The sequence below is a fragment of the Dermacentor albipictus genome, chromosome 3 (assembly GCF_038994185.2).
Source record: "Dermacentor albipictus isolate Rhodes 1998 colony chromosome 3, USDA_Dalb.pri_finalv2, whole genome shotgun sequence".
Lineage (NCBI taxonomy): Eukaryota > Metazoa > Arthropoda > Arachnida > Ixodida > Ixodidae > Dermacentor > Dermacentor albipictus.
In genome coordinates this window covers 121,089,233-121,103,877 of record NC_091823.1, presented here as the reverse complement: position 1 = coordinate 121,103,877, position 14,645 = coordinate 121,089,233, and the positions used below count along the sequence as shown (strand labels likewise).

The 14,645-nt window shown below is 46.9% G+C and overlaps 1 protein-coding gene across 1 annotated transcript in view; it reads left to right on the top strand.

The window, feature by feature from the left end:
* Window positions 1-13,389, top strand: part of LOC135919470 (fatty-acid amide hydrolase 2-like) — a 37,340-nt gene extending 23,951 nt beyond the window's left edge. The window contains exons 4-7 of the mRNA XM_065453308.1: window positions 377-496; window positions 966-1,120; window positions 2,037-2,132; window positions 12,452-13,389. Coding sequence (XP_065309380.1) covers window positions 377-496; window positions 966-1,120; window positions 2,037-2,132; window positions 12,452-13,048 — 968 coding nt within the window. The 3' untranslated portion in view covers window positions 13,049-13,389. The remainder of the gene's footprint in view (window positions 1-376; window positions 497-965; window positions 1,121-2,036; window positions 2,133-12,451) is intronic.
* The last annotated feature ends 1,256 nt before the right edge of the window (window positions 13,390-14,645 follow it).

Here is a 14,645-nt window from a genome sequence, read left to right as displayed (position 1 = left end):
AACTCATAGTGCTGCTAATCAGGAGTTAAAAGGCTTCCAATTGGTGATATTGCACGCTTGCTCGTTTATGACGCCGCTGTGTTCCCCCCTATTGCCCAAACGCCCTCTGCAAAACAAAAGGGCCCACTGGGGATAGGGTGTGAGCACGTTTGCACAGTTATTTTGTAAGGGCCTGTAGCATAAGTTGAGCATGTAAGCATTTTAATGCGTAAAAGTGTAAGTTGTCTACTTGGTTACGTCATTTCTCTACCACATATAGCCCCCATGCACCCTCTGAAGCATGCACACAGATGACGTTTCATGCACCCAACTGCGGCTGCGTCCCCGATACACGGCCTACCAGATTTACAAAAACATTTTTTTCCATCCTTCGCAGGTGGAGAGGGAAGCCTCCTGGCTGCAGCTGGCTCACTGATTGGCCTAGGCACAGACATCGCTGGAAGCGTGCGAGTACCAGCCGCCTACTGCGGGGTTTTCAGCCACAAGCCAACAGCCGGTGAAAACTATACGTCGAGCTTTCCGAATTTATGAACTCAGTAATCTCTTTTGTTCGGCCCACCATGATAGTAAATGGACTATGACACCGTCTTCATGAGCGCGAAGTGGTATTGTATTAAATTCCAAACCTCACCTACGACATTTTGACGGCGCCCGTGGGCAAGAACGCCGGTGTGTACAGGTTTCGGCAAACGTTTGTGGCACAAGAAGGTTTCAATTAAAATGACCCTGAAAACGAATACATCTTTCGTTAGTGAAGGGGTTGATTGTATAAGATACCATACATCTACAACTTCTTCGCCACTTTAATGTTTTCTCGTGCTCGCAATCCAGCCCTGAGCTTCCTCCAATCCCGCTTTCGCTGTTAGAGGCAATACTTTGCATTTGCCAAAATTGGGCTTAGATGGAGGCGATGATGGCGCTACCGTTGTTATGCTGACCTCTGGCCTTTCTCACGTCAACCTCAGGAGCGGTGCCCAACACTGGCCTGCTGCCAGATGTTGGAGAAAATCTGGAGGAGTTCAACTGCGTGGGTCCCATGGCCAGGTTCGCGGAGGATTTGCCGCTGATGCTCAACGTCCTGGCAGGAAGTGCGACCAGCGGGCTTAGACTAAATGAACAGGTGTGTACGATTTTATGGGGTGCTGTTGTAGAGCGAGTGAACGAGTCACAGTTATTGAGCACATAATGTACACAATGGTGAGCATTCAATGCGAACAATACGCAGCCTCATTTCGTAGAAGAAATACACGCAGTTGTCAGTGTGTTAAGGTATACAAATATTTTTGCTAGAGTTTACTATGAAACAAGCCAGCTACTTCAAAGCAATGAAAGAACGATGATCGATCATGCAGGCAAGTGGAGAAAAATTTTTGTGCTTTAATTCATTGTTATTCTTTACGGGATGAACGCCGAACGCAAATGAGCCAAGGTTTTGTATGAAAAAAAAACATACTTACCCGAACAGTAACTCTTTGAAACTACTATGAGCAAGAAGATAATGCAATTTGCTGTTTTTTTTCAGCAAGGTAACTTCTGTATACCTCTGGCTGTCTACTAGAAGCTTTAGAAAAGTGCTGATCGAACGCAAAGATTTATGTAGAGGGGACAAAAAAAGAAAGAAGATAAGATTGCGTATCGAAAAAAAAATAGTTTATAAATGACCCCAAAAAGGTGCTTTATTTTATAGGTAGAGGAACGAGTACGATATTAGCGTAGCTAGTTTTCGTTTCCTCCCGGCAACTAATTTATCCAAATATATCGATTAGGTCAACTTAAAGAAGCAGCCTTCAAGATGCAAATCTTGAGGCACGGTGAAAATGTTCAACCCCATGATTTCAAGACAATGAGAACACCAATGCGGAGAACTTGCTAAAGCAAACGCAGTTCATTTCTATACATTTCCTCGTGATTACTGATAAGATTGACGCGTGTTGCTTTTATACAGGAATGCGCTATTGCTTCACCGGGGTGCCGTACTTAATGAAAAATAGATCGCTGCACCGCAGAAATGCAAACAACATTTTTTTCCTCTTCAGGTGAATCTGAAGACGCTGAAGCTGTATTACATGGATACAGAAGAAAGCCTTTACATCAGCCGTGTGACGTCTGAGGCTCGCCAAGCAGTTAGACGGGTCAGTTCTTTCATAAAATCTGCACCATGTAACTTTGAACATGCCATTAGAAAGCAAATGACAAGGGTGTTCTGTTTCGATGGGCATATGCCTCGATATCGAGCGGAATCGCCCCCTGGCGGACATTCATTGAAGCACGCCTAGTGTGGTTGGTGCCTTGCGATGTCCGCCAGGCACTACGTGTTTAAGTCTGTGTGTACGCCGTGGATATCGTCTAAAGACTGCTTTTACGTGGCAATAGCCCCCGCCCCCCTTCCTGATTCTTCGACACATCTTGAGACTACCAAGTGATCGTGAGAAGTTCTTACCTGCTCATGCGGAAAACTGAGAACCTGAAGTGGTACTGAACGAAACCTCGAAAAATTCTAGGCAACCTAAAAAAGTTCCCAGCATCTAAAAAACGAGTTCAGCAGGAAACGACTACCTTAATCAAGCACCTAATTAATTGGCGAACAACGCATGCAGGACACGCTCCTCATGGGCACGCTCCTATGGGCAATCTTGGCGCATCGCGTTGTGTATTTGCTCAGTGAATCCGCGAACGTTGACATCTACAGTTGAATGAGAACGGCGTTGGAACCAAGTAAAAAATTACGGTAGAGCTCATCTCAAGCTAAATATCAAGGTGAATGCGATTTGCATTGAAGCAACGCAGCGACACCCTATTTCCACTACCGAAGCACGTCATCTATGCGGAGATTATGCAGCTGGGCTCACCTTCACTCGCACTTCCCTACGGACACGCAGCAAGTGAAATTTGGCGGCCACGCCGCGACGTTCGTGGGTAGCTTCTATGTAAATATATATTCTGTCTGGTTGCTTATGGTGTGGGATTGATTCGGCTTAGCACCAGATAAATTTTAGGAAATGTTTCTGTGTCCTTGAAGAGTGGCACATATCCAGTGACCCATGTCGGCGCCAATGACTCATTGATAAGCGGCACATACCTAGTGTCACATATCCAGTGATCCACGTTGGCGGCAATGACTCAGTGATAAGCGACACATACCTAGTGTGACATATCCAGTGATCGACGTTGGAGGCAATGACTCAGTGATAAGCGACAAATTCATTAATTATGGGGTTTTACGTGCCAAAACCACTTTCTGATTATGAGGCACGCCGTAGTGGGGGACTCCGGAAATTTTGACCACTTGGGTAACGTGCACCTAAATCTAAGTACACGGGTGTTTTCGCATTTCGCCCCCATCGAAATGCGGCCGCCGTGGCCGGGATTCGATCCGGCGACCTCGTGCTCAGCAGCCCAACACCATAGCCACTGAGCAACCACGGCGGGTTGATAAGCGACACATACCTAGTGTGACATATCCAGTGATCCACGTTGGCGGCGATGACTCAGTGATAAGCGACACATACCTAGTGTGACATATCCAGTGACCCACGTTGGCGTCACTGACTCATTGATAAGCGGCACATACCCAGTGTTACAGATCCAGTGATCCACGTTGGCGGCAATGACTCATTGATAAGCGGCACATACCCAGTGTTACAGATCCAGTGATCCACGTTGGTGGCAATGACTCAGTGATAAGAGACACATGCCTAGTGTGACATATCCAGTGACCCACGTCGGCGCCAATGACTCATTGATAAGCGGCACATACCCAGTGTTACATATTCAGTGATCCACGTTGGCGGCAATTACTCAGTGATAAGCGACACATACCTAGTGTGACATATCCAGTGACCCGCGTCGGCGTCACTGACTCATTGATAAGCGGCACATAACTAGTGTCACATATGCAATGACCACATTGGCCTCACTGACTCATTGATAAGAGGCACATACCTAGTGTCACATATCCAGTGACCCACGTCGGCGTCACTGACTCATTGATAAGCGGCACATACCTATTGGCACATATCCAGTGACCACGTCGGCGCCAATGACTCATTGATAAGCTGCACATACCTAGTGTTACATATCGAGCGACTCACGTTGGCGTCAATGGCTCATTGATAAGCGGCACATACCTAGTACACATCCAGTGATCCACGTTGGTGTCAATGACTCATAGATAAGTAGTACATACCTAGTGTTGCATATCCAGTGACCCATGTCGGTGCCAATGACTCCCTAATAAGTGGCGCATACCCAGTGTCACATAAGCAGTGACCACGTTGGCGTCACTGAGTCATTGATAAGCGGCACATATCTAGTGTCACATATGCAGTGACCACGTTGGCGTCACTGACTCATTGATAAGAGGCACATACCTAGTGTCACATATCCAGTGACCCACGTCGGCGTCACTGACTCATTGATAAGCGGCACATACCTAGTGGCACATATCCAGTGACCACGTCGGCGCCAATGACTCATTGATAAGCCGCACATACCTAGTGTTACATATCGAGTGACTCACGTGGGCGTCAATGACTCATAGATAAGTAGTACATACCTAGTGTTGCATATCCAGTGACCCATGTCGGTACCAATGACTCACTAATAAGTGGCGCATACCTAGTGTCACATAAGCAGTGACCACGTTGGCGTCACTGAGTCATTGATAAGCGGCACATATCTAGTGTCACATATCCAGTGACCCACGTCGGCGCTAGTGACACATTGATACGCGGCACATACCTAGTGTGACATATCCAGTGACCCACGTTGGCGTCAACGACTCATGATAAGCCGCACATACCTAGTGTTACATATCGAGTGACTCACGTTGGCGTCAATAGCTCATTGATAAGCGGCACATACATAGTACACATCCAGTGATCCGCGTTGGCGTCAATGACTCATAGATAAGTAGTACATGCCTAGTGTTGCATATCCAGTGACCCACCGGCGCCAGTGACACATTGATACGCGGCACATACCTAGTGGCACATATCCAGTGACCACGTCGGCGCCAATGACTCATTGATAAGCGGCACATACCTAGTACACATGCAGTGATCCACGTTGGCGTCAATGACTCATAGATAAGTAGTACATACCTAGTGTTACATATCCAGTGACCCATGTTTTCGTCGATGACTCAGTGATAAGCGACACATACCTAGTGTGACATATCCAGTGACCCACGTTGGCGTCACTGACTCATTGATAAACGGCACATATCTAGTGCCACATTTCCAGTTACCCATTCGGCGCCAGTGACACATAGATACGCGGCACATACCTAATGTGACATATCCAGCGACCCACGTTGGCGTCACTGACTCAATGATAAACGGCACCTATCTAGTGTCACATATCCAGTGACCACGTCTGCGCCAATGACTCATTGATAAGCTGCACATATCTAGTGTCACATATCCAGTGACCCACGTCGGTGCCAGTGACACATTGCTACGCGGCACATACCTAGTGGCACATAGCCAGTGACCACGTCGGCGCCAATGACTCATTGATAAGCCGCACATACCTAGTACACATCCAGTGATCCACGTTGGTGTCAATGACTCATAGATAAGTAGTACATACCTAGTGTTACATATCCAGTGACCCATGTTTTCGTCGATGACTCAGTGATAAGCGACACATAGCTAGTGTGACATATCCAGTGACCCACGTTGGCGTCACTGACTCATTGATAAACGGCACATATCTAGTGTCACATTTCCAGTTACCCACGTCGGCGCCAGTGACACATTGATACGAGGCATATACCTAGTGTCACATATCCAGTGACCCACGTTGGCATCAACGACTCATAAGCGGCACATACCTAGTGGCACATACCTAGTGGCACATATCCAGTGACCACGTCGGCGCCAATGACTCATTGATAAGCCGCACATACCTAGTGTTACATATCGAGTGACTTACGTTGGCGTCAATGGCTCATTGATAAGCGGCACATACCTAGTACACATCCAGTGATCCACGTTGGCGCCAATGACTCATAGATAAGTAGTACATACCTAGTGTTGCATATCCAGTGACCCATGTCGGCGTCAATGACTCATTGATAAGCGGCGCATACCTAGTGTCACATATGCAGTGACCACGTTGGCGTCACTGACTCATGATAAGTGGCACATATCTAGTGTCGCATATCCAGTGACCCACGTCGGCACCAATGACTCATTGATAAGCGGCACATACCTAGTGCCACATATCCAATGCCAGCCCAGTGACATATACATTGGTGCCAGGTAGGTGTGGCACGACCAGTGACCGATGTCGGCATCAGTAACTCGTTTATGAGCGGAAAATACCTAGTGTCACATGTCCACTGCCACATGGCCAGTGACATATTTTTGCCAGATAGGTTCATTGAAGAGTTTCGCATAACCAGTGACCGATGTCGGCGTCAGTGATTCATCTATGACCGGCCTATACCTAGTTTCACATAGCCAGTGCCACATGCCCAGTGACATACGTTGGTGTAAAATAGTCTCATTGAAGAGTGGCACCTAACCAGTTATCGATGTCGGCGTCAATGACTCATTGATCAGCGGCACATACCTAGTATCAAATATCCAGTGCAACATGCCCAGTGACATACGTTGGTGTTAGGTTCACTGAAGAGTGGCACATGACCAGTGACCCACGTTGCGTCAGTGACTGATTGATGAGCGGCACATACCTAGTATCAAATATCCACACCATGCCCAGTGACATACGTTCGTGTCAGATAGGCTCATGGAAGAGTGGCACCTAACCAGTGACTAAAGTTCGTTTCGAACCCGGTGCTGGCAAACCTTTGCTCAATGTTTTGAATATACGCGTACCTATCCGCTTTGTTGGCTGGTACTGCTAGCACAACCACGAGGGTTACCGCAGAAGCTTTCATATTTAGTAAAGCAATGAAGGGGGCTGGTTGGTGAACGTTCATGGTTATATTGCGTTCAGTTTTACACAGACGATGTTAAGGAAGGACAGGACGTGGACGGTAGTTTGCGCTACGTCCGTCCACGTCCTGTCCTTCCTTAACATCGTCTGTGTAAAACTGAGCGCAATATAACCATGAAGCTTTCATATATTCACCACGGCCGCTTGAGATTGAGGCGCGTGGTGATTCAGGCGCCCGTGACTTTCCCTTGCAGATGCTATCAAGGCGCTAACCCGCGAGAGAGTATTTCAGTTACCCCAGGCGCTTCCGCAGCAACGAAAACAACCAGCGCCATCTTTAATGCAGGCGCGACATTAACTCCCCTCTCTCACAACGCTCTTCACGGTCTCCCCGGTCTCAGTACGCTCATTTAGGCACTTTCTTTCTAGGCTTTCGAATTTTTTCAGCTACTGCGGAGAGAAACGGCACAAGTGGCGGCAATCTCTCAGCGTCTTGCGTGACTTCATTCGTTTACTTCCAAAACTCGCATATTTTGGCGATTATTTTTTGCTGACACGCTCACCGCAGGTAGGACAGTGACTCTCGTATTCTTCTAATATCTTTTCATGGTGGTGATGATGAGGTGTCAGCTGACTCGGTGATGTGAGCAATTTTCCGCCGTCGTTCCCAACCAGAACCACCGAGAGTAGGAGAAGGCCTCCGCACTCGCCCTCACCTATCCTCTGAAGTCACCTCACTCTGCCCTAGCCGTTCCACTGTGCGTGGTGTCGCCTTTGAGCACCAGATGGCGCTAGGTTCCAGGTGCTACGCGACGCACGTGACGCGCATAACCTGCGCCGTCGAGACACCGCAGGAGGACATCGCTGCAGGTGGTTCGCTTCTTTGCATTTCCTCTGTGTACACGTACGGTCTGTTCAATGTCATGGGCCGATGTTATATGCAAAACTGTAGAGGAAAATACGACAACGGGCCAAAGGTCAGGCTGTTTGGGTTCCCAAGTGATTCCGAACGAAGGAAAAAATGGCAACGGGCAGTACGACGTGACGATGTCGGCATTGGAAAACTGAAAGATCCGCTGGTAAGTGTTTTCTCGCTTTTCAATTCGTGCAGTGATGATTCATATAGACAATGTACAATGAAAGTGTATTAGTGCAAACTACGATATTCCATTGTTATATAAATACGGTTTCAAGTGACCATCTATTTACACGTGTCAACCACGTGGGCTCGCGTGCGTTTGCGATGGTGTGTGTGTATTCATTCGTTGAATGGCTCATGGGCCAGTAAAATGCGCTTTTCACAGATCTCGCGCTTAGATCTGTAAGCGTGTGCCACAGTTTTGCAGGCGTCAAGGCCTGTTCATAATGCGATGGCGCTGGTTGTTTCGCAGGTTTGTGAACGGCATTTCAAGACCGAGCACCTACGTACAACATCAAAATACACGGAATGCGACGGACGGACCATCGAGATTCAAATGAAGCTCACGCGGCTAACGCCTGATGTCATCCCAACGACCTTTCACGACTGCCCGCAATATGTTTCGGATTCTCGCCAGTCGAGAGAAGACCCTGATGCAAAGTGAAGACGTGTGGAGAACGAACAGTTTCAAAGCGGCTTAAATCAGTCAGCTTTAGCGCACGAGAATGAGTAACGAGAAAACAAAGTTAACAGCCTCCAAGACACGCCTGCACAAGCTAGGTGAGAAAAGGTTTTGGACAGCGGTACCTTGCGACAGCTGCATGATCTTTGCTCACATCAAAGTGACAACAGATGCTGCCGATATTTTGGTGTCAGTGACTGTGTCGTCGGATATGTCTGTGCGTGTGTTTTGGAGAGGTGCTCGTCTTACATCTAACAAGTATTTTGAGATCCTGGATCATATCCACGAAGTCCGCGTGCTTGTCCAGCTCTTGGCTAATGTCGAGGACCGCTGCACTAAAGAACCACAACAAGTGGACAAACGAAAGGCTGCACTGAAATTGGTGATATCACTCCTTGACGACATTTCAAGTGGAGACCTTGTAGAGGACGAAAAGGTGGGCGCTGTGATGTTCCTCAAAGAACAGTGTCATCTCATCATGAGGAATAATGCTGTTCGGTACTCTGCGTAACTTTTGGTGTTGTACAGCATTTTGTACACTATTTCACCGCATGGCTACAAGTTTTTGAGAAGTAGAAAGCTAGTGTTGCCTCATACTGAGACAATCAAGCGTCTGTGGTGCACATGATGTTAGTCTTTTAAAGGAACAAAATGGAGAGGGCTTCCTAAGATATATGAAAAGGAGAGCAAGTCTGCTGAAAGTACATGAAAGAAATGATGAAATACACTTACAGCAGTTCTTTGGATACGAGGGTGGCAGCATAACCTGGGCTGCTGCAAACTGTTCTGAACCTGCTAAAAGAGCGCATGTATTTATGATGCAGTCTCTCCTGTCACCGTTCAAAGATGTTGCACACATCCTTCCAGTGTGAAGAATTACTGCGGAGGAACTGCATGAAACTGTAAAAAAAAAGTAGTCTTGAGACTTGAAGAAGCGAACCTTGATGTCGTTGCAGTCATCACAGACAATAATTCCATTAACCGGAAAGTGATGGCTATGTTCAATGAGGCCCAGAAGCTCGAAATTGTTTACCCCCATCCACCTAATCCACAGCAGCCACTCTTTCATACTGTTGACTCTGCGAATTTGCTGAAATGTATCAGAAACAATTGGCTAAACCGAAAAATCCTTACAAATGTCAATATTACCCACCTTTTCCTTGTGGAACCACAAAAAGTAAGAACATGGAGGGTGCTTCATTCACATCCCTCAGAAAGTTTCATGAGGCTGAACAAACGAATTAATACTGTGAAAGTGGCTTTTGGGCGAACGTATAAAGCATTAAATTCCACAAATATTGAGAGGCAGAACATGAAACTTTCTCTGCAAATTTTTAACCCTTTTGTTTTAACGGCTTTGAGGATAAGAGGCGAAACCCCGCATCTTACGCTTTCAGATGGTACTGCAGATATCATTGACCTAAATGTGCGATGGTGGAGCATCGTCAGCGTCAAGACTCCGTCAAGGGACACATAATGAGAGATGTGTGGCAAAAGCCAGTACGTTAAATCAATGGTGAGCAGCTGCAGTTCCTCGACACGTTTGTTACCTGGCTCGACGACTGGAAAAGTAGGTGTGCATACAGATGCGCTGACAAACGAGACCCACTCAGCTCTCCGGCTTTGAAGGCATACGCCTTGATCGAGGTGCCAAGATATTGATCAACGCACACGCCTTGATCGATGTGTCAAGATATTGTTTGGAGGAGCTCGATTTTTCGTACGTTCTCCTTGGAAAATTTCAAACTGATCCCCTCGAAGCTCGGTTTGTAAAGTACCTGAATATACCTAAATACCTAAAGTACCTAAGTACCGTCCCATTACAATGTGTCGATCACATAGGTATTTGAAGCTGAGGCAAAGATCCGCCTCCAGAACACACTGATCTTGCCAGATATGCCAGCATCCAGTGACACTTGCAAAGAGACGTGGGCTGAAATGCTGATCGACAAATGTAACATAGAGCTAAAAAGCTGTGACCTAAAGAAGCCCCGGGAAGACATGCCGGCATTGGTGTACATCACTGGCTACTCTGCCTATGCTGCTTTGAAGCACCAGCCTTGCAATGACTGCTGTGATTTATTCACAATTACTGAGAGAGCTTGAATGCAGTGAGCATCTGCTAATTGATCATATGAGCAGAGGCGGCTTGAAATTTCCACGGCCATGAGTCGCTCATGTGGTGCTGTGCACCAATATTCTGCTAGAACATATTACAGGCAAAGAATATGCGAATACGTTTCATGCAGAGAGCAATCAGAGAGCTGCACTTCTAGGTATGATGAAGTATTTGTTCTGTGACAGTGAAGTCGGGCACTTGTGCAACTGGTCCCAATCAAGAGTCAATGTTAAAGAACATCCTTAATCCAGCAGTAACTCTGCTGAAGAATTACGCAGCATTCAAAATGACAAGATAAACACAGAAAATAATAATGGGAAAAATAAAAAAGTTGATTACCCTGAAATAAAAATGATGTGTGCTGTTTTCGCGAATGTGTATGGTACAATACATAAATATGTATGAACTGTGTGTTATGTTGTCTTGACTTCTCTGGAATTTTTTAAAATTATTCAGCATTGTGAAGTTAGCAGATTTTTCTTATTAAGCTAGGGAGGTTGATGTATCGGGCCCCTTGGTTAACCCCCTTTCTTCTCGTTGATTACATAACGAGGGTCCCGGATCCGGCAACATTGATGCCTTTAGGTAGCATATGTGGGTTTATTGACCAGCTGCCTTCACCCAAAAAGATCACGTTCTCGTGACGCCTGCGGCAAGAAGGACGTTCCACGTCCGCCGCCAAGGTCCGTGAGTGGGGGCGCTGGCTAACACTCCCAGGGTTCTACTAGGACACATAAAGACCCCAAAAAGTGGATGGGAAAACGGCGCCGCGGTAGCTCAATTGGTAGAACATCGCACGCGAAATGCGAAGGTTGTGGGTTCGGTTCCCACCTGCGCAAGTTGTTTTTTCATCCACTTTAATTTCCAATAATTTATCATTTCATTATTTAATTTACTAAGCACAAGTAATTTCCCCTATGTTGTCCTTGGTGTCAGTGCTTGTTGGCTTCTTATGATATGACTAATAAAAATCGGGCCCCTTGGTTAACCCCCTTTCTTCTCGTTGATATTTTATTGATGTGAGAGTTGTGTGTTCGAAAGTCCTTCTGTGATAGCAGAAACCAATGCCAAATAAAATGTGCGATATGAGTTGTACAGATGTCTGTGACAAACTGAAAAAAGAAAGATGTTTTTTCCGGCGCATCGTCTTTCTAGACCCAAATTGTGTGGTGCATTTTGTTTTATGGGGGCCATTGTGAGCTTTGCTCCAAATGCCGAATTTGACGTGGAAAGAACTTGTCTTAGTTCCTTAAATCATGTCAGTGTTAAATTTATACTGCATGCAAATAAATTCCGGAGGTGTACCCTCGAACATGCTGCAATAATGTGATTTTTTATTTCTTTCGATGGCACCTCAAGCGGAGGCGCACGGACTGAGTGTGGTGACGTCACGGGAGGAGTGCCGAGGCCTTCTCCTAGTCTAGGTGTTTATGTCCCAACGCACGTGAGAAGTAGGGAAGACAATATCCTCTCGCACCGGACGGCGTCGTTCCGTCATCGACGTCTTCGTCTCAGCGTTTGGCGACGCGGCTGCTTGATTACGTGAGTTGAGGTGGCGGCAGAACATTGTGTGAGACACCGAAATGACCCCAAGCCACAGCGCTGTGCTACAATTAAACATATCACCTCAACTTTCGCCGCGCGCTTCAGCTTGTGACCACTGTGTTGCAGCAAGTGTGATGGCATACCCTTGTTTCGAAGACGTTATGCAAAGTGTACCCGAACTATGTGCCTCTCTTAGGGTCTATCTTCTCTTTTGTTTCTGTAATAATCAAAATACGTGACATTATATTTGTATGCGTTCTTGTCTCTGTACTCTACACAGGTCACCCAGTACCTGAGTGGGGCGCATGGGCTCGAAGCGCATCGGCTGCATCTGCCCGAGATGCGATTCGGCATGTTTATGTGGTTCAACGTGGTTGGCATCAAAGAGCCTAGACCTGTGGCCGAGATGTTCCGTCCCGGTGGCTTCACTATCTTAGTCGAACTGTTCCGCCACCTAGTGGGAGGCGGCCGGCACACACTTGCTGCGTTGGCCATCTCCAGCATGGCGCCGCTCTGTCGCTTCCTTTCGAAGCAGAAGGCTGCGGACTACATCGTCTCCTTCGAAATCGCCCGCGACCGGTTCGAGGAGGCGCTGGGAGACAACGGAGTGCTTGTCCTCCCCGCGGCCACCAGCGCTGCCCCGTTCCAGAATCAGGACTTGCTATTCTTTGATTCGGCGGGCATGACGGCACTGTTTAGCTTGTTCAAGGTGCCCGTATCAGTGTGCCCCGTAATGCTGTCAGCGGAGAAGTTGCCATTGTGTGTCCAGGTGGTGGCGAAGAGGGGAAATGACAGGCTATGCTTGGCTGTCGCCAGGGAGGTCGAGAACCGCTTTGGTAGATTTGATCTTTCATTGAAACCACAAGGGCGAGTCTGACGGCCCTGCGATGGACACTTTATTATAGTTGGCCCTTCTTGTGAGTGCTTTATGTGTTGGCGAGAATTGCCAAGAAACTGTTTCCAGGTGTGGGCTATCAGAAAGTAGGTGACTGCTTCAGGTGCAATAGCTTGTACGTGTGCAAAATATTTTGTACATTGGTTAACCTGGGGAGGGAAAACATGCACCGTAGAAAGCACGTGACAGTTTCAAAAATCAGGCGTCACATCCGCGTATAAATATATTTTCTCTTGTATGTTATTTTAAACAGTCAAACAGAAAGACTAACATTTCTAGCGGTTTGTTTTGCAGGAAGTATTAATAAAAAGAATTGAAGCTTTTCAGGCTTAATTCCTTGCAGGTACCCCTTACGTCAAATATCATCTTTACCAATGCATGTCTGGCTTTATGGAGTGCCATAGTGCTAGGCGTACATACATGCACAGGCATTGGGAAGGCCAACAAAATACCAATTTTCATACGTTATTTGCTCACATAAAGTGTGTGCACATCTACAAAAATGACAAAAAATAGTCAGAATGCCCAGAATCGGTGATACCTCTGGTTGTGGGGCACCTGTATTCCTCTTAGAACGCGCCGCGGCGCTAACATAGCAGTCGACCGCGTCCTTTTTCTTCTTTTTGAACTCGTCCGTGTACACAAACAGCGTCGGTATATAAGTGCAGATGTCTGGGTGACAACGAAAGCGTCCCTGAAGTGTGTCAGTTACACAACAAGACGCGCCACTCGACTCCAGAAGACGCCGCACGGGAAAATGAGCCTTAGTACATACCTTACTACATCACGAATCGCTAAAGGACATAAGCTCCTTCAAGCAAATATTACTTTAATTAGTGCCTACAACACTGACGTTACCACAACAAGAACGATTGCTAATTAGCACCATCAGCTACTTCCACCATGCAGGTTGTTTCCCACGACGGACCGACGGTGCAGGCGCGCTTGGCTCCGACTTAATACAGAGTTTTAGAATAGGGGCCCCAATAGTTTGAGGCTCCAAAGAGCTAGGCGGGTGTTCGCGTTGGGGCACGCAGGAGCGCAGAGTTTTAAAATAGGGCTTTGCGTTTGCGGATAGCGTCTTGCGCTGACAGCGCCACTACGACGTCGAAGAAAAGCTATTAGAAATAATTAAATATAATATACAATTTTATGTTAGGAATAGTAATTTTGACTTGCGTGTATTCGCGTTTAATTACAATTTAGGGGTAATTCTGTAAGCAGCAAACAATTAGTTGCGCTTAGTTTTGAGTAAACCAATTTTACGTGCCTTCACCAGCCAAACTCAGCCGTGGCCCACGAGCCATGAAATCCACAATCGAATTCGGTATCAGCGGCGTCTAATGAATCAATCTTCATAACACACGCTAGCTGAGAGAAAGCGATAACGGCAGTCACTTCTTCTAGCTTGCGAACTTCACGCGTTACCACCAATCGAACCCAGTTTGGTGCTAGGTTAGAGCCGTCGCTTCGATGGGTGCCGCCATGTTTCTGACGCAAAGCTTTTGGAGTCGCAATTTGGGCTCCCGCTAAATCGGTGAAATAGCGTTCCCAACGCAAACCCAAACGCAGTTTGCGT